Consider the following 22,160-nt stretch of genomic DNA (forward strand, 5'->3'; position numbering starts at 1 on the left):
GAATGGTCATATGATAACTACAGACATGTGGTGTGGGAAATACGAAACGCTGCTATTACAATAGTTGGTAGATAATATGGTATGATTTTTGTTTATAATATGTATCAGCATCAATTCGTGAAATTATATTTAGTTTAGTATTATGTAATATATGTTATGTATTTTATTTAGTTATATTTTTTGGCAACTTAATTTTTTATAAAAATTATAATAATTAAAGTCTACTGCGCATACTCTTGGCCCATAAAAGGGTGTGTATGTCACAGGTTTTGAAAATAGGTATATTTTTCGCATGCAAATTTATTAAAAATTATTGATTTGATTGGAAATAATAAGATATATTTATTAATTATTATTTATAATATATAATTGATATTTTTTATTACTGAATATAATGTAAAGATTTTGCTCAGCACAATGATTTGAACATTCTATTAGCGAAATCTTGATGTGTTAATCAATATTTTTTCTGGCTAAAACATCAGTCATTTTTTAAAAAGAGGCTCGAATCTGACGTTATTATTAAGAAGATAGAAAGAAATTTTTAAAAAATTGAATTCAACCGTTAAACGGGGGCTAAAAAAAATGTTCATAAAAACAAAACATGTTTCAAAATATGACCACCCACCCACACCGTTTCTCAAAAGTTTATAAACCCCGAATCCGCGTCGAACCCTAGGGTTTAAGACTACTTATCGCATTCAAGGGATGCGTCGATTGACGTTTTTCGATTAACAATATTTTCTTTTTAATTAGCAAAATTTTAATGACGTAATTAAAAAAATCAATCATTCTAATTCGATCGATAATTTGGGTAAATATAACTAGAATAACTCATGGCCGAATTCGGAAATAAAATTTTTGTCGGGGCCACAAAAATCCTATATTTAATTTTCGATTATTTTTTAAATAATATTATTTTTCATTTTTCTTTTCTAGCTAATGTGGAGGGAGAGGTTGTGAGTGAGGAACAAATCCGTAATAAAAAATTAAGATATTATTACTTAATTTTAAATAATTAATAAAATCGTCATTTCATTATTTAGCGTCTAATTTTATTCGCATAAAGAATTTCTAATTTTATTAATATAATTAACGTTATAGTAAAGAAGGATATCACATTTTTTTTTGACAATAATAAAAAAAATAAAACAAATTTGATGAAATCGATAATAAATAAAATAAATGTACGATAATTGTAATCTAATACTCGTAATAAGAAGAGGAGAAAGAAAAAAAAATATTTAATATAATTAAACAAAGCGTATCTAATAATAATTATACAAGGTATGTTTATCCTGTTTATCAATTCAATCAGGTTTAGTTACTAATTTGATAAAAAAAAATTTAAAAAGCGTCACGCTAAGTGTTTTTTTTTGGAAGCCTAGAACGCATGGTCCACTTATTTAATGCCAAGGAAGGGAAGGAAGGAAGGAAGGAAGGAAGGAAGGAAGGAAGGAAGGAAGGAAGGAAGGAAGGAAGGAAGGAAGGAAGGAAGGAAGGAAGGGATAGGCAAATATTTAATTGCTGAAAATATATGGAGCTTCATATATAATAATGGCAGAAGTCCAGAATTCCTAAGAATAAGGTTGTTCTAATATTAAATATCAAATGTTATAAAAAAATTTATATGAAAGATAGTACTGTTTCCTCTTTCGATATTTTCTACAGATATTTGATTATTTTTCTTCCTCTTTTTTCTGGACAATCCTATTACAGTTAAATCGGATTCTTTCCGCCTGCCATGCATTCTAGCATGTAATATTAAATTAGCTATTTTGATTTCCAAAGAATCTATAGATTTAAGAATATTTATAATTTTATAATAAATAAATTACCATAATTTGATGGGATTACATCAAACAATTTATCACGCTGATTACATTTCTCCATGATATCAAAGTTCTTTGTCAATAAATTCAAATTTATCCTGCGATAGATGTGAGAAAATTTTGCTTGGGGTGTTAATTTTTCTTATCATTTTATTATATTTTTCTTTTTGCGATTTTTTTTGTAATGCAAATAGGTGTTTGATTTATGGTAATATTTGGGTAGCCCACTTGGTGTGTGTTAGGATTGCAATATAAGGAATAGGCTTTTGTCCATTTTTTTACTGCAGTGTAGCTCTTAAAGCCTTAATATGCCTAAAAGGCAGGAGCATTGTGGTAAGATACCCATAGGAACATTGTTCAAATGATACATTAATCTTATACCCCATATCCAGTAAATCGACAGATGTGAATATATTAATACCAACAGCTGTTTTTACTGAGCAACTTTCAGCTATTTCATAAAAAAAAAATTTTTAAGCATAAGCTGTTAACAATTCTCTATACTTGAATTCTGGAAAAAAAGTCGTTTATATTTCCCATAATCTTTCGTCAATTTTTTTCAAGTGCCATTGAATTTATGCGTAATAGGGGTTAGTCTACTAATATTTTTATTATTTTCTGTGTCGGGATTTCCTCCTTCCACCATTTTTTTGATGAAGTTGGTGGGGATTATTAATCTTACAAAAAAAATTATCGCAAAGAGAAAAATATAATAAAATGATAAAGAAATAAACATCCCAAACAGAATTTATCTCACATCTATCGCAGGATAAATTTGATTTTATTGACAAAGAACTTTGATATCATGGAGAAATGTAATCAGGGCGATAAATTGTTTTATGTAATCCCATCAAATTGGGGTAATTTATTTATTACAAAATTATAAATATTTTTAAATCTACAGATTCTGCCACAGCCTCTTAACAATACCCTCATGATACCCCAGCCTTACAGGAGAAAGTATCTGCAATTATCCAAAGTAATATTATATCTTGATTTAAATTAAAAAAATATATTTGGAAAGAGACAAACAACGTAAACATGATGAAAGTATCAAATTATTTGTAGTTTCATTTTTAAATAAATTTAAATTATTAGTTTGCATTTTTAAACACGGTCAAAAAATTTTGTTTTAACTATTTTAGATAAAAAGAATTTGGAAAGCAAAATAGCTAATTTAATATTATCTGCCAGAATGAAAGGACATGGCAGGCGGAAAGAAGAAAAAAGAGTAAGATAAATAATCTAATATCTGTTGAAAATAGCAAAATAGGAGACAGTTCTATCTTTCATGTAAATTTATTTATAACTTAATATTTAATAGAACAACCTAATTCTCAGGTATAAGTTATTAATTTTCATAATAACTAGCAATATAAATTCAGGTATTTATATATATTTTTTTAAATTAACTTTATTATAATTTTGCAAATAAAAATTTGTTGGAATCTAGAGATACTTTGTATACTTTTTTTAATCCCAGAAAATAAAATGGCCTACTCCCATCTTTCAAATATAGAAAAAGCTGTCAACTAATTATCAAAGATGATATCTATCCAACTATGTCGAGAGATATGTGATGTCTTAAAAATGATGATGTCGATATTAGTATCGTTGTTTCATATGTTACAAAGGAAGCTTTGATAAAACTTAATGTTTTACACAATCTTATTTTAGAGGAACCATGGCTTTGTCAAAAATGTGATATAATTTTGAAAAATGATTTATCTATAATGTGCGATATATGCTTAAATTGGTACCATCTTCTTTGCCAAAATATTTTTTAAAAAAACCACAAAAACATATATGGTTATGTATAAATTGTCGTTAATGTAATGATTATATTATTTATTTTGCTTATATTTATAAAATATATAGATTAATAAAGCTATTTCATGTTTGTCACAATATATTAGGTTTGATTACATAAACCGGTAGATTTTATTAAAAAAACAAAATTAGTTTTAAAAAACAATGTTTGAATATACAGATAAAGGCTTGATTACAAAAAACAGGGTTATGTTTGAATCTACATAAAAAAATTTACTTATTTACCCCCATTTGAGGGCAGCAGCCTAAAATTTTTTATTTACCCCCATTTGGGGGCACCTTGCCTATAATTTTTTTTATTTACCCCCAAATGGGGGCAAGTAGCCTAAAATATAATTTCCTATTTACCCCCAAGTCATATATAATTTTTATAACATTGTTATTTAATATTAAAACAACCTTATTCTCATGCAGAATTTATTGATTTCATAATTAGCAATATAAATTCATAGTGTTGTTAAATTACCTAACTTTGACCATCTCTGTTGTGGCTTAGTCAAGCTTTCAGCCTAAAAAATGAATTAAGCCTCTAAGTTGAGTCTCAACTTGAAGATTGATTCGAATATGTTTGGATAAAAACATGGCTATGCTGTTTTATATATAGTTGACCAAAATAAGGTAGTTTAACAACACTATAAATTCAAGTATTTATATTTTTTTTATTTACCTTCAAATGGAATCTTGCAAGAATCCAGATATAGCAAGTATGAATTTTTTTAAAACACTTTGTATATTTTTTTACCAGAATATAAAATGGCCTACTCAATTCAAATATAGAAAAGGCAGTTTGGATTTTAGTAAGATTATCAAAAATTAATGCTAAGGTTAAAATAGAAAAACAGCTTATAATTGTCAATGATGATATCTTTACAACTATTTCAAGGGACATGCGATGTCTTAAAAATGATGATGTCCATATAGGTCTCATTGTATCATATGTTACAATGAAAGCATGGATAAAACTAAATGATTTAGAGAATCATATTTTAGCGGAACCATGGCTTTGCCAAAAATGTGACATAATTTTGAAAAATGATTTGTCTATAAAGTGCTATATATGCTTAAATTGGTACCATTTCCATTGCCAAAATATTATAAAAAAACTACGAAAAAATTTATGGTTTTGTATAAATTGTCTTTTATTGTAATGATTATATAAATTTATTTTGATTAAATTTATAAAATATATATTAATAAAGCTTATTCATATTTGTCACAATTGATTATAATTATAAAATTTGATTTAAGCCAGCAATAAAATGGGTGGGAGTGAAAAATTTAATTAAATAACTATTTTTGCATTAGCCCTTATTTAGATTTAAAAAATAGTTTTATTATAGAAATTCAAATATCAAATAATGTTATTTGTAATATATTCTGAACATTAAAAGATAATGATATTTGTTTCTAAAAATAATTTTATTTTTTTTAAATAAAACAATGCATAAAAAACAAGTGTATATTACAAAAAAACAAAGTTAGTTTTAAAAAACAATATTAGAATTTACAAAAAAAGATAGTTTTTAAAAAAACAAGGTTTGACTGTTAAAAATAAGGATAGTTTTTACAAACAGGGGCATGTAGGCTATAATTTTCTATTTACTCCCAAACAGGAGCAAATGGCCTAAAATATAATATGCTATTTACCCCTAAATAGGGGTACATAGCCTTTGCCAAAGATAATATAATTGTTGACTTAACAGAGGGCATGGTAAATAACAGATAAACATGGAGGACTGTTAATGGGTCAAATTTAACTGCAATTGATTGTTGAGGTTAAGATGTTACTATTTTTATGGAAGTAAGGATTAAAATTATAATGGTCATTATCACACATACTAATTTTAATATTCTTACGTTTAATAAAAAGTAAAAATATACAATTCTAGAGAATTTAATATATTAATAAATAAAATTGAAAGATAATGAATAATTCTTTCTTCAAGAATCTATTACAATTGGAATTAATTTCCTAGATTTTTTAATTCTTTAATGAAAAATATTTAAATTGTATATAAGTGTGAACAGAATTTATATCAAACAAGTCAATATAAAATATTATAGATAATATATAGAGAATCATTATTAAATATTTTGAAGTGTTTTAATTAGTTTTAACTACTTAAAAATTATCACTTTAATGCATCTTAATAATAAGCAAAAAAAAAATTTACTGCAATCCTTCCCTCTCTGAGGTGGCATGGGTTCACCGCCAATGCATTTATTTAGGTCCGGTACTGAGACTCTCCATCTGCCTCCATGTTTATCACATTCTGTAAACTCATAATGAAAATCTTCCTATATTTTTTTAAGATACATAATATTAACTTTTTTAAATTATACCTTCTGGCAACGGGGAAGCTCTTCTTCGATGGTATAGTAGATAGCTATAATAATATATATTACAAAGTAATAATTTAAATATTTCATCAATATTTTATCATTTTTAGAATCACAGGTAATTTTTATTTTTAATAATTTTAAAAATCAAGTGTACAAAATGGCTAAATATGGCGGATGAGTTTACTTATGCTTAGACTGGCTTAGACCTTAATTTTAATTTTGGATCATCTGATACGTAAAAAGTGCTTAGTCCTATAATGTTGTAATAGCCAAAAATATAAAAAAGCTTTTACCAGAGGAGATCATGAAACAACGACAAGAAAATAGGGGAAGACCAGCAGGGATCCATGAGAGCCGTCTTTGACTATCAAATATTTAAAATTGTAGGGCTCCAAATTTTGCACCCACCATCTACATGATAGAAGGCATCCCCATAACGCTCATCTATTATTCTATAAAACACTCATGATATTAAATTTAAAAAATCTTATAGTGAGCCGCCACCATTTATAACCTACCAACAAAATTCTAATTGAACTCAGCTATGAATAATAAATAAGAATTTGAAGGTGATAATAAACTAGTTGGTATTAATATTTTATTATAAAAAATTAGAATGAGTGTATACAATTATTTCTGTATTAAAATGTTATCTGTACTAATGTGGAGAGGCGTCGATAGCTCTTTACAAAGGAAGGAAGGTGCTAATTTATTTTAAAATAAGTGTCAATCATTAGAGTATTTATTTCATAATAAATTATTGTTTACTATACCAGTATAAAAATTATTTAAAAGATATGTCAGTTCTGAAGAAGAACTTTAATATGAAAAGGTAAATATGAATGACACTTTTTTGAAATGGTAAGCAGGATAGGGGGAAGGGGGGTTGAAAATAAATTTTTTCCATCTATCCAAGGATGAAAATAAAGTTGGATCTGCATATCTCGAGAGATATTTATTAGTCTAGCGTATAAATTTTCTTTGAGGTCTCTAGAGCGGGAGACTCCGGCAATTTTTTAGTTTACACGCAGACATCTTTCTCCAGCAAAACTACCGCAATTGGAAATCTCCCGCAAAAATCTACCGCAATTTTTTAATTTCTCCCGCAATTTTTTTTTAGTATTTTAACATATTTAACAGAGTTGTTAAAGTAGCGCGCTATCTTTTTTGGTAGCTATAGCTAATAGCCGCTACCTTTTTTTAATTATTTAATTTTTTAGCGCGCTACTTTTTTAAAAAAATATAATGAATGTAAGTATAAACATGAAAATTTAAATATAATATCATAATTAATTATAATTTTTATAATTTATTATTTAATTTTGAAATTTAAATATATTTTTAATTTTTATTTACAATCCGTGTTAATAATCTAAAATGGCATCGCCCATGGATATCCAAATCCTTGAAAGTGATTCAGACATGGAAGATTCAATGGAAGAAAATGTACTTAATAGCTTTAATAACGATTTCCCATTCCCTAGATTTGAAAAAATTTTTTAAAATAAATATTAAAACAAAATTTGGATTCAAATTCCTGTACTTAAAATGTAAAAAACATATATCATCAAATTAATCGAGTAGCTATAACCTGAAGAAACACCTAAAGATAAATTGTTATTTTTACATTATAATATTATTTATTTTATTAGACTCTTCACGCCAATTGCTATAAGGAAATAGAGAAACATATAAAAAATTTTGGTATAGGAGAATCTTCATTCAAAAAGACAAATACTATCCAAACCAAATTAACTGATAATAAACATGCCAATATTTCACAAAAATTGGCTGATAAAGTAATTGTTTTGGTTGATAATCCATCATTTACTATGATGATTAAAACTTTATCCCCTGGCACAATAGTTTTATGTCGCCAGACACTTATGAATAAAATAGCCGACAACTTCAAAGTGATGAAAGATGCTCTAATAGTAGAGTTATCAGATATATCTTATGTATGTACCGCGGCAGATAGTTGGACACATAACAGAAGGTAAAAACTTATTTATATTTATAAATTGATTTGATTAAATATTTTTAGACCTTATTTGGGAATCACAGGCCATTGGTTAGACCCAAGGACTTTAAAAAGAAGATCTATAGCCTTAGCCCTTAAAAGGATTATAGGATGCCAGACATATGACATACTTGCAAATAAAATTATTGACATCCACAAGTCTTTTAGGATTCATAGTAAAGTTTGCAAGATGGTTACTGATAATGGGTCTACCTATCTGAAGGCATTTAGGTTATATCACAAATTTATTTATAATATTTATTTTAAGTTATGATTTTTTGGGCAGTAAATTAATCAAAATGGAATGGTTATTATTTGATCTATAAAATATTTAGTATTTTAATATTTCACATTATTTATAGAATTTTTATTAACTAAATACATACATATTTTAGTAATATTATGATTATCATAATTTATATAAAATTAGTGAAATTAACTAATAAAATATAAAACAGAGGTGGATTATTTCATTAATTTTTATTGTACAGTGTCATTGAGCTAATCTAACATTTAATAAGATATGGTTATTAAATTCATGGATGATTAGATTTTTACTATATTTATTTCTTATTGATTAATTGCCATCAATTTATATACAGTACATGGAATTCATTCAATGTATTCATTTGATAAAATATTTTTACTTAGTTACATTATAATTCCTGAGGTTCAAAATTTAGAATACTAAGAAATGATTTTATCACTCCATTTTTGATAAATATTACTAGACATTTCTATTAAAATTGGATGAATAATTTAATCTGTCCTATTTAATATGAATATAGAATATTTGGTAAGGATAATGCTGAAGATGAGATACAGAATGATAGTCAACATTGGAAGAGGAGGAAATAGGTGTTGATGCCAATGATATTAATGAGATCTTAGAAGAAGATTTAAATTATTTTATAATACATGTTAATCTAATCAATATTCTATAGGATCTTCAAATAACTCCACAATGTTACCCAGCCATCAGAGATGCTCCTGTCATAATTTAAACTTGATAGCAACAGTAGATGCTGAAGGAGCTTTAAATGATGAAGATTTTAAAAGGGTGTCAAGATCGACATTTTATAAATGTCAAACTTTATGGAATAAGCAGAACAAATCTCCTAAAAGTTCTGACATGTTTAAAAAAAATTAGGGAGGTATTTATTAACCCCATATCGTACAAGATGGAATTCTGTATACCAAGCAATAAAACTTCGCTTTTTTTCTGGAGGAAAGAAGATTAGAGATTATTTATCTCTGTGATCTTGTTGAAATTGAATAAATTAACGATGAAGAGCATACTTTTATAAAAGAGTGTACAGAAGTAATTCTAATTAATAATGATTCATTTCCATATCATTTTTATTTTTTAGGTTATGCAATATGTTGCTGTTTCCCTTGAAATTTTGGAAGAGGATAATATGGAGATGGGGTATTATGTTCCCACTTTAAGTATCCTAAATACCAAATTAAAGAGATTGAATAATCTAATCTTATGTCAGCCCCTAGTAGACTCTCTGTTAAAAGGCATTGAGAGAAGGTAAATAAAATTTATAATGTTTTGATTTTGACTGAAGATTTATTCTAACTTAATGTTTAAAGCTAAAAAATTTATAAAATTATATGATTAAGATATATTTAAAATACTCTATTTTTTTAACTTTTAGATTCCCAAACTTATACAATGATGACAATGTCTTAGCAACAATGGTTCATCCAAAGTTTAAACCAAACTGGCCATATATAAATTCCGATGATGCCAAACATCAACACGATAGGCTAATGGCGAAGCTGAATAATCTTACTCCAACAAACATAGATTGCCGAGTATCTACCACGAAGACATCTTCAAATAATTTTTTTGAAATTAAAGATGATTTAATAGAAAATCCAATTGATCTTTTTTTCCAATCAAAAAATATTGAAATGAATATTTTTGATAATTTTTCATATATTAATAATTTACATATAGAATTAAATACCCCCTTGCCCTCAAGTGCTAGTGTCGAGAGATTATTTAGTAAATCAAAGCTTATACTTTCTGATCGTCGCTCTAGACTTGATGATGATAATATTAAAATTAATGAATAATATAAGAATAGAATAAAATGTGTGATTGTATTGAATAAGTTACGGAGGAATTCACAATATGAAATTTTGAAGATTAAAATTGGAACGATTATTATTATGGTAATTTACAATATATTTTTATATATTAAAAAAGAAAAAACAAGTGGTTTTTTAAATGAAAATATAAATTAATATATATATATTTAATTGCCTTGAGATATACAAATAAATTTCACTTAACTTTAAATATAAATTATTTAAGTATTTAAATATACAATAGCGCACATGCAACAGAAATGATATTATTATTAAAATGCAATAAATTTAAATAAATATTTATTTATATTGCTTATTTTTTTATAATCTAAACTAACTATATTTTTATATTTATAAATGTTGATTTTTATATATTATTTATTATACATTTACATTATAAGCAAAAAAAAAAAATAAAAAAAATTTGTTTCATTTGTTTCTTAATTTTTTTTTATATAAAGTAGCTTAAAATTAGCTAAAGCTACTTTTGAAAAGTAGCTAATAGCGCGCTACTTTTTTTGACAAATAGCGAAAGCGATAGCGCGCTACTTTTTTACAAATAGTGAAAGCGGTAGCGCGCTACTTTTTTTAACAAATAGCAATAGCGATGGCGCGCTACTTTTAAAAATAGCGTTTAACAACTCTGATATTTAATATATAATAATAATATTGAGAGACATTAATTGATGATTTTTATATTTTTTAAATAATTTTAAATATTTATTCGAAAATCATGTCTAGTTTGTAAATTTCTTTCTATCCTGTTTTATTTTTATCCAATAATAAATCAACATCATTTCATTCATATAAGTCAGTACAGGGAGGAGAGGGGGGGGGTGGTATATCAACATCGATTGCAATACAAAAATATTCTAAATAATAAATAATACAGATGTAACTACATTTGCGTAAATCGTATACATCTATCATGTAGTTTAACATTCACAGAGCTAATCATCACAATGTGAGTCGAATCTTTTTCTCATGATATTTAACGACTCCATTATAAGTGCAAACCTTACTTGTGGTGGAACAAAATGAGCAATATCACAAGTGTTTTAGTACCTGGATTTTAGAGGTCAATTTTAGACGATTTGAAAGATGGGCATCCATATTCAATTCTAACAGATGCATCTAATATGGGAAATATAAAAACATTTCCCTTGATCCTTCGATATTTCAACAAGAATAAGCATATTTCCATAAAACTGTTAAAAAATTTTCCTCGGATAGTGAAAAATCCAACGATGTAGCTAGCCACATAATGGTAAATATAGCTATTTCAGGTTTATCAAATTTGCATGTCAGCTTTCTGCGCCGATAATGCCCCTGTAAATTTTGACAAAAACAAAAGTTACCGAATTGAGGCAACACAATAATGAATTAATACCAATTGGCTGTATATGCCATATACTACATAATTCTTGCAAGAAGACAATAAATGTACTATCTGTAGATGTCGAAATAATTGTGATAAAATATTTTAACGAATTTAGTCATCAACTAAAAGAGTTAATGAATTAAAAGAGTTGGTGAAGTGGTGACTTGGAATGGTATGAGTTGTTGCGATATATACCTATCAGGTGATTGTCATTAATACCTGCCATTGATAGAATTTTAAAATTAAACAAACCCTTAAAAAAATACTTTTCTTAAATAAAGATTTTAAAAGCTGTCCTAATTGAAAAATTTTTTCGAGTATGAAATGGCAGAAGCATATTTGGGATTCGTTTCACATGTAGGAAACCTATTCATGCAGTTAATATTCAGTTACAATCAGAATATTCTTTATAAAAAAGATTCACAAAATCATGCTACAGCTCTGTTCATCTCTACAGCAAAAATTGATAATAAATTTTATGGCGCTATTGCTAAAATATTATATTAAAATGTTCAAATAATATTCTAATTAATACATTTTTAAATGAAGCAGATATTTTTATTATGGCAATTTTAGAATATTTACATAAAAATTTGATTTTAATAACTCTATTTACAAATGTAGAAATATTATGATCTTGGAACAGAAACAATCAATTGATGGTTTTTATAATTATTATTAAAAATACCGAAAGACATTGATTTCTTGTTTGAGGAAATTGTAATTCTATCTATTTTTCATGATTCACCAAAATACTTAATAGATGGTCTAAAAGCAGAGGAGAAATGGGTAGAATTTTTCGTAATAACGATAAATCCCCATGCTTGGGAAAATATGCGAGTATGTCTTCTCCTTACCTCATTCTAATGCCTCATCCGAGCGCATTTTTAGCTTGATGAGGATTGCATAGAAAAAGGAGAGAAATCGGATTGTTTTAACAACATTAGAGGCCGAGCTAATGATTAAACAAATATATAATATGTCAAGCCAGGAATTTTAAATATCTCAATAACGACAGTAAACATTTAGTTCGATTAATTAAATCTCAAATAAAATATAAATAAGTTTTAGATATGGCGCCATAAAATTTATTGTCAATTTTTAACTGTAAAGATGAACACATCTGCAGCATAATTTTGTGAATCTTTGCTAAGATTCTTCTGATTGCAACTACACATTAACAGCATCATAAGAGTAGACAAGGGGGGGGGGGGGTAAGAGGAAATTTTCCCCTTCCCCCTTCAGAAATTTATCACTTTTTGTAAATATCATTTTTAGCTAATAAAAAATATCCCCCTTAGTCTTCCCCCCACTCCCTGACCCTCAAATATGTATGCATATATCTTAAATAATAATTTAAAAGAAAGAATGTAAAAGTTGATATTTTTTTATAAAACTATTCATCATAATTTATAGATTTTTGGGAAAATAAATTTATAAATATATAAAATGAACCAAAAATGTTTTTTAATAAATGGAATATAAGCCAAAGATAAGTCTTAAGACAGAAGTGAAATGTATTACAATTATTAATAATAGATCCATAAAATTACTAAATAATATAATATATCAAATATAATTTGTTAAAGTGAGTAATTTTAATTTATTAATCTTAATAAAAGTAAAATATAATTATAAAACTATTGATAAAATTAAATCATAAATTAAAAAAATATAAAAGCACAATACAAACAGTGGAATATTATATGTCGTATATTTACAGTATATCTAATTATCAAATGACAATCAAGTAATTTTTACCAATATAGCAAATTATATATTTTACAGAAAATATAAAATATTGATAAGGACATCAGAAAATATCTTTTAAAGACATTGTGGGATGAATAATATGAAGATTAAATTTAAATATCATTTTTACTTAAAATAAATAGATTACGTTAAATAATTGAATGCAAATTGTTGCTATATTTAATATCAAGAGCATTGATTAGTAAAATTTGTTAAATTATTAACTGTAATATATTCTCTAACTGTCAAATATGTCTGTAAAAGTGGAATTTTACCTAGTATTTTATAACTAATTCTATATAATAGATTAAAATCAACTATATGTCTACTTACTTTTTATAAATAAATTTCTTATAATTGTTTGGAATAAATTATTACCATGCTTTTATATTAAGGTATATACAAAACAAGTAATTTATTATATTTTTATTTTATTAAACTAATTAAATACACTCTGTTTTTACCAGATTCACTGAGACATTATCAGATCAGAAAGCTGACATGCAATTTATTGTTAATCTCGAATCTGATATATTTATATGGTTAGCTATGTCTTTGGATTTTTCACTATTTGAGGGGAAAAAATTTAATAGTTTTATTGAAACGACCTTAATTTTGATGAAATAGCAGAGGATCAAGGGAAATATTTTAATATTAATATTTCTATTTCCCTTATTAGATCATATGTTAGAATTGCATATGTATGCCCATTTTTCAAATCGTCAAGAATTGACCTCCTGGATTTAGGTCCTAAAACATTAATGATAGCCTTGCTCATTTTTTCTACAAATATAGTTTTCATTTATAGAGTCGTTAAATATTATGGGAAAAAGATTCTACCAATATTGTGATGATAAGTATCTCTGTGAATGTTGTAATACAAGATAAGTGATTACAATTGCCGCAACTGTAGTTTCATCTGCATTATTTATTATTTTTAGAGTACCTTATTATGTATTTAAAGTGATACATGATAATTAAGCGCCTATCCCTATAATGTTATATACACACACGGTAGATTTCCAATTGTGGTCGTTTTTATTTTTAATTGTAAAATTAAAATCGTTTTTTTTATAAAATTTTATCTTGTTTACATTCTTTTATATTTAAAAGGATCATTGGTTTTTTTTTATAAATTAATATATTATAAATCAAGATGTTATTTTATTTTGAAAAATAGTTACCGACTTTGTATTTATATAAACTAAATAAAAAATAATAGGCGGATAATTAAATCAATTTAAAATTCCCGCAAAATTTTTTTTTAACAATTTTTATATTTCTACCGCTATTTTTATATTTCTCCCGTATAATACCAATTTCTCACGCAATTTAATATTTTTGATCTTGCAACCCTGGTCTCTAGTGATTTATTTTATACAAATTTTATTTATGCATTATATATTTTTAAAGTAATTATAGGATATAATGCATTTCTCTCACATTGTTTCGGTTTTTAGAAATATAATAAATCATTCTTTTCCCCATGAAGACTGAGCACCTAAATAAATGTGATAAGTGCGAGAGCCCCGCTGATCCCATGATATAGCCCTATGATAAAAGCTGTTTCAAGAGTGGTTCTATCTACCGTTAACCATTGTTATTGTTATAAATTCGATCCCCTTAGAACGAATCAATATTTATAATTGTTATCTAGATTGAAGATTCATTCATTAATAATTATTTTGAAGCGACGGAATACAAATCAGCTGGTTACACAACACTTTTGTTTCCCTTATAACAAATTCTATAAATAAATGAAACTGATTTCTTTTTTAAAGTTTTGATAAAATTTTAATGTAAATTGTTTACATAGAGAATTAAAATGGCGTCCAGCTGCCGAACCATGACCTTCTCTAATGATGTTTGTTATACACGTTCTTTTAATCTTAAAAAAGGATATGAATTATTATTTTATATTTGTAATTTTTTTGTTTATTACATATACGATCCTATACCCAAACTAATTAATTATATGTGTCCTCAAGAAGATATCAATCTTGATGATAATATTCAGTAATTTATTTCATAGTTTTTTCTTTAAAAGTAAAAATATAGCACAGATTTGTATGCCTCATTGTTTAAATGAAAATAAAATGAAGATTTTTAAAACATGGATTAATAGCAATGACATTGAATGTATATTGTATTTTTTATATATATATATATATATAAATAATAATAAAGAGCGAAAAATATAAAGGATTTAATTTTTTTTTAAATCACGTAAAATGAGTTTGTAAATAAAAATAATTACAATTAAATAGTTGATACTTCTTATGTGATAAATTTTTTTACAATCTAATCGAAATATTCTATACGCATTATATATAAACATTTTTCGCAGAAAATTATAAATGAAAAATTATATAACATGATTGATATCATTGTCAATAAATTTTATATTTTCGATAAATAAAAAATAGTGTAAATTACAAAATAGCGATATAATAATATGATTATTTAATTTTCTTATCAAATAATATTTCTTGTAATAAATGACACAAAATTCTCAACCTTCGTATATACTCCGGGTCTTTTTGGCAGAGCACAACTGATTCCCCAACTAACAATTCCTTCTAAAAACCATTTTTTTTTGTCAAAGGAACATACTAAAGGACTACCACTATCGCCCTGTAAAAATATAATTTATTTTATTTGACAATGTAGGTAGAGATATGAAGAGTTTTAATAACATATAAAATTATATGAAAATTTCTTACATTTATTTTATATTTTTGAAGGTTAAAGTTTTAAAATGTAATTTATTTTAAAATTTATTATATTTATATAATTCCTTCTAAGGTTTCTTAATTGTATGACTAAGCGGTACTATAATTACTCCGCATGCGTCCTTTGTTCCTTCATCGTACCCTGCACAAATCATGTTTGTTGTGATTAATCCCGACAGATAATCCGAAGAATTACAAATATCCGTTTTTAAAATGGGCACTCTAACTTGATTTAGTACTATATCATTCCCAGTTCCTAGAAAAATGTTTATTTATTTAGCTATTAATTGAACAGGATCAGAAATTGATAGTATATATCTGAAACAATTGCTGTTTATGTGAATTGAATAATTTAGTATTTTATTTATGATGTTATTATCAATAGTTAGTCGAATAAAAGATTTTATTCAATTTGTAATTTTTTTAATCATATTTTGAATCGAATAATTTTTAATAATAATTGTCATTCATTACCTAGAGTTTCTCCCCAACCAGTGACGAAACATTCTTTGCTATCATTATTCCATAAAACCGTTGATCGCGGTAGTAAAGGTAAACAGACCAAATTGACATACTGATTCAACAAGAAGGGTTCCTTAGTTTTTAAGATGGCAATATCAGAATCGAATTGCAATTCTAATAATATATACAAAAATATAAGCTACGTATGAGAGATTAACATATAATGAATATTGCCTATGATTTTATTAAAGGAGTGTATGCAATATATGTAATATTAGTCATTTTTAAAAGTTTACTATTTCTTATAAATCCTTGTTAAAAAATTACATGGTTTCCTATTGGCGCACACCTGTTTTTATCGGTTTTACGGATATATTAGAAAATAAAAATTATTTTTAACCAGTTCCAACAAAATTATAAATTCACTTGGTTTGCCAATTTTATTATATATAAAATTTATTGTAGGATAATTTTAAATATTGCTATGAATAATTAATTTACTATCTACCTTAAATGACTAATATTTTTAATTTACATTTTTTTTTGTTATCCACATATGTCTGGTTGATATGCTAAATGCTATAATTTATATAATTTTAGCCAACCTATGAATTTGCTTTCTCTGATATTATTTCCAGTTAGAAATAAACTATTTTAGGAGTCTAATAAAACATATAATCAACCTTCATCAAAGTTAGGGTGAATAATTACATTTGATATGTTTCGAATTTGTTCATACTCACCAAGAATCGATCTATTATGAACTCCAGCGTGTAGACGGTATCTTTGACCCCTTGGATATAATATTTTATAATTATATAATAGTACAATCATAAGGGAAATTTATGCAAGAGCTGGTTATAACCCGAAACTCTATTTCAACGTTTATATAAGGTCAGACCGATCATATGTAATCAGTTTGGGTTAAAAATTTGTATCGCGCAGGTTTCCATATTTTTTTTATTCGAAACCACAAATTTTTTTAATAATAAAAGTAATAAATAAAAATCACGTGTTTCATTTAAAAAATAATGATAAAAAACACAAAATTTCCGTGAGATTCAATCTTTTTTTCTAATACAATATCACACACCATGTGAGTATTTGAACATAATATTGCAAAAAATAGATATCGGGAAAATATCGATGGATGACATACAATATGCACTGTTTTAATATACTCTTACTCATATTAATAAAATTGAATACTAATATGCCCAATTATGATAAATAAAAATATATGATAAATAAAAATATGATAGGGGAGGGTCAATTCTTCATTTGTAAAAATTATGTTCGAATTTTTCTTGAAAAATCAAAACGGAAATATACTAATTTTTTTATCCAAATATAAGGTAAAACTTACGTTATAGTATCAAATGATTATTATACAGAGATATAATCTTTTCCCCATATTCATTTAGTAATCATCTATATTGTAATTGAATTTCACTCTTAAAACTTTCACATTTCATAAAAAAAATAAAATGTCCTGACGTGCCCTGATCTCTATTTCATAAAAATAACAGTAAAAAAATTTTTAAAGTGACTAGTGATGGATCTAAATGTAAATTTAATCGTTTTTTTGAACCAACGAAAGTATCGATGAATAAAATAATTATTTTTAAAAAAAATATTTGTATAAATTTTGTCCCTTAGGGATGTAACATAGTTTTTAATGAAAATCAACATGTATAGATATATAGATTACTTAAAATTTAACTAATCATCCTTCTCTACCCTTACTAAAAAGTGCTTAATTACTAAAAATTCGACATTTTTTAAAAAATAAGGGCCATTACAAATTTTGATGAAAAAATATGACACGTTAAAAAGAAATAATATAAAAATGCGTTTTTACGGAATAATGCAATGGGCTGATGTAATTACATGAGAGTCAGTTATGAGAGAACCTCCGCAAATATGCCTGTTGTTTCGAATCCTTATATCAATTTGCCAAGGCCAAGCATTAGGGACACTTTCTTCCCCTCCTACAATTCTATAACGTTCAGTAGGCATCCTTTTTTTGAATAGTCCCGTCATGTATTTCAATCCACAATCTACTTGTATTCCTTTTTAAATTATTTTATTTAATCTATATATCTTTGATGGGGGTAGGGGAAAAGCTACGATAAGGGTAAGGAATAAAAAAAATATCCGAAGGCTATGGGGGGGGGGAGTGGTAGGAAGGCTAAACCTTAGTTTTGTTTAAATAATATAATCATTTGAATTCTGATTGCACTTTATATTATTTACTTAATTTTTTTTCCCCATAGCTACGATGGATATTTTACGCGATATATCTTTTCCCCTTGATTCCATGAGACTGCACAACATTTATGATTATATAGTAAGTATGAAAGTTACTGGTCTATCAATTTAAAAATCCAATATTTTATTAGGAAATTTCTTTTAGAAAAATATCAATTAAATTACAAATCGCGCCTAGGAAATTAATATATTTTTTTTACAATATCAACCAATTATTTAAAACATTGATTAATAATCTTTAATGCCAGATGAGGTATAATACTGGGGTTTCCCTTTTAGAGTTGATCGCTATATAACTAATTAAGATCACACCTTAATAATGTCAATAATGGATTATTCGAAATTATATTTTAGCATTTTTATTGGTGTATGGAAGAATACAGTACAGAAGGATTGATTTATCGAAGAATGTATTTTGTAAAAGAGTGGATACGGAACACCATAATATTCAGCTGGCGATATTTTTTTAAAATAATATTTTGGATTTTTCAATAAAATTATAAGTATAAATTAAGAAATATTGATAATTTCAGTTCTACTTATGGGAGAAAAATGGGTAAATATATAGTAAGTCCTTTTTCAAAGACAAGGTGTTTTTTTTTAAAGATAAGGTCCTCCTATCTTTTAATTGGCATTAAAAGAGGACACTGTCTGTTTGAAAAAAGATATTACGTGATTAAAAGAGCTATATATGGTATAATTATTAGTGAAGGTCACGGACCGATCTTTCACCCAGACCGAACCATGGTCTTTTAGAAAGATCGATCCAGATCGTGGTCCTAAATAAAAAAAACCGGTCTTGGATCGAAATTTCTATTTTTTTTGGTATTTAAAAATATTTTTCTTTTTACCTAATTTATTTCTTGTTTATTGGGACTCATTAAAATTCTTCTTTAAAAAACTTATGGTTTTCATATTGCAAAATAAAAATGAAACTAAAAATTCATAAAACTAAAATAACTACTCTAGAAAAATAACATGAAATAAAATACAAAAAAAATTAGGTAAAAAAAATAAGATTAATTGAATAATAGGGCGAATTTAAATATTAATAAAAGACCGATCCGGATGGTCTTCAAGAAAAAATCAGTCCAGTCCGATCTAAGGTGGATAGAATTGAACCTTTGACCTTCACTAATAAAGATGAATTAAAGAAAAAATATTTTAAGTATCATTAATTATACTGCATAAAATGTCTCATTTCAAAAACTAGTTTGATTGGCATATATTTATAATATAGGGTAGATAACATTGTTGTTAAAGTAACTCGCTACTTTAAAAAAAAAATAGCAATAGCGGTAGCTCGCTACTAATTTAGAAATTATATAATAAATACACATAAAAGTTGTTAAGATATATTTATATTATTTCTATATTTAATATTGAAATTTATATTTTAAAATCTGCATTATAAATTTTCAAAATAATTTAAATTGTCGGGTATTGCAGAAAATATTGGTCTAGAACATATTGACAAAGTAATTTCCCTGGATGATAATATCGAATTCCTTTTACTGAATTCGCAAAATATTTTAATCTTGATATAAAAAATTAACACGGTATAAATATCATGGTAAGATGCGCCGGAAGGTTTTATCATCAAACAAAACTTCAACAAATTTATTATTAATGTGTAGTCCAATTCTTAATCTTTAAAATATATTTTGAATCATGGCTATATTTACAATAGTTTTTGAGCTAGATGAATATATGAAAATTGATTTTTTGTCCCAGTCCAAACAAGGCATGTTTCAACTGGCCATAAGATATTATTCAAAAATTATGTAAATTAAAAATTACAATAAATAATTAACATTCATTTTATCATCAGACTCATCTATTTATTGATAATATTTTGTAAATTATTATCTAGGTTATTAATTCTATAAATTTTATCAAAGCCTGCTAAAAAATACTTATTTCAATTCTTTCACATTTTAACCAATTCCGAGAGAAATTGGTTCAATAGATAAGCAAACATGGCCACCCACTTATCCCCTACATAATTTTTATTATAACTATTACTATTATAATTTAGACTGACCCTATCCAGATCAAAAACGCCAACTACTATGGATGATTGATTTTTTTAAAATAAATAATAATATTATTACAAATCCTTTAAACGGATTTTTTAAATCTAAAAATATTTTTGATTTTTCTTATATAAAAAATATGTGTATTAGATTTAATACTGCATTGGGTTCTAATGAACGATTATTTAGTAATAGCTTACTTTCTGATCTTCGCTCTAGACTTGGAGATAATAATATGGAAATGTTATTATTATTGGGATTTAGTAAAAAAATATATATATTTGAAATTTTAGTCATATTTTTTATTTGTAAAAAGTAAAAAAAATTTTTAAATACTTTTTTTAAAAAAGCTAGCGGTCGCGATAGTGATAGTACGCTACTTTTTAAAAAAACGCTAACGGTATTGATGCACTACTTTTTTAAAAACGCTAGAGGTAACGATACTACATTTTTGAAAAGTTAGCGGTAACGATAGCGCGCTACTTTTTTCCAAACGCTAGCGGACTTTCTTGTAAAATGGCGGTAGCGATAGCGCTCTCCTTTTAAAAATAGTTTTAACAATAGGACAACTTCAAAATAAAGCATTCTGATTATAGGAGCTTCCGCTATAATTAAAGAACTGCCTGTTTTATTTCTTTTTTTAAAACATTTTAAAGAGCTTGTCTCTGATAAGACTGGCACAAGGAATATTATATTTTGTTCAATCAAATTATTTTAATTTTTTAAAGGCGTTCTGTTCTAGACTAGTTTTAAACGTTCTGAAAAGCCGTTATAATAGCAGTGGAATATTTACACTTTTAGAGAAATCGTATTTGAAAATGCATTATCACATACTATAATATAACCTGCTTATTTAAATTTATGCTCCCTTTGACACTCGTCTATATTAAAAACATTATTTCAACGTTGAAGAATTAAAATATGCATAATTTACTAGAGTTAATGTTATTTTATATGAATAGATTATTACTTTTAGAAATCGAATTAGGGTCAACACAAGAATATATTAATAGATTGCATAAGGTTAAATTAACAAATACATAGTATATGATGTCCATTTTAGTCAAAACGAAAAATTAAATTAATTTATATATTTTTTTTTCTAATTAAATTTATATATAAAAATTAATTGCTTGAGGATATACTATTCATTTTTCATAACACAAGGTTTAATATTTTATATTTATTTTTTTAAACATTTATGAAAAAACTCTATAAAAAGACTAATCATAGGCGTAGCCGGGGTGGACAAGGTGAGATACCCCCTTCATAAATTTGCTTGTTTTCATATAAGCTAATTAAAATTTCCTCCTAAGCTTCCTCCTCCCACCCATTTCTTCCCCAAATACATATATAATATATAACTATAAACAAGAATTTGAAAGAAAAATTCGTAAA

At 25.9% G+C, this 22,160-nt stretch overlaps 2 protein-coding genes across 4 annotated transcripts in view; both read right to left on the reverse strand.

The window, feature by feature from the left end:
* Positions 1-6,137, reverse strand: part of LOC135931025 (endosome/lysosome-associated apoptosis and autophagy regulator family member 2-like) — a 29,069-nt gene extending 22,932 nt beyond the window's left edge. Inside the window, exons 1-2 of the mRNA XM_065467878.1 lie at positions 6,006-6,137; positions 5,837-5,960 (exon numbers count right to left, since the gene is read on the reverse strand). Coding sequence (XP_065323950.1) covers positions 5,837-5,960; positions 6,006-6,092 — 211 coding nt within the window. The 5' untranslated portion in view covers positions 6,093-6,137. The remainder of the gene's footprint in view (positions 1-5,836; positions 5,961-6,005) is intronic.
* Positions 6,138-15,268: 9,131 nt separating this feature from the next.
* On the reverse strand, positions 15,269-21,859 carry LOC135925129 (plasminogen-like). 3 transcript variants are annotated; one of them, XM_065460333.1, is made up of 6 exons: positions 21,733-21,859; positions 18,317-18,527; positions 17,199-17,248; positions 16,468-16,629; positions 16,104-16,249; positions 15,269-15,895 (listed from the first exon to the last, which is right to left on the reverse strand). In XM_065460333.1, the coding sequence occupies exons 1-6, from the start codon at positions 21,818-21,820 to the stop codon at positions 15,737-15,739; spliced, it is 816 nt and encodes a 271-aa protein (XP_065316405.1). In that variant the 5' UTR covers positions 21,821-21,859; the 3' UTR covers positions 15,269-15,736. The 3 variants fall into 3 exon arrangements, with proteins under 3 accessions (XP_065316405.1, XP_065316397.1, XP_065316413.1); XM_065460325.1 differs by having other exon boundaries at positions 17,139-17,248; XM_065460341.1 differs by having other exon boundaries at positions 17,139-17,248; positions 18,317-18,550; positions 21,733-21,844.
* Positions 21,860-22,160: the final 301 nt, after the last annotated feature.

Source organism: Gordionus sp. m RMFG-2023, chromosome 1 (genome assembly GCF_954871325.1).
Source record: "Gordionus sp. m RMFG-2023 chromosome 1, tfGorSpeb1-WG-v2, whole genome shotgun sequence".
Taxonomy (NCBI): Eukaryota; Metazoa; Nematomorpha; class Gordioida; order Chordodea; family Parachordodidae; genus Gordionus; species Gordionus sp. m RMFG-2023.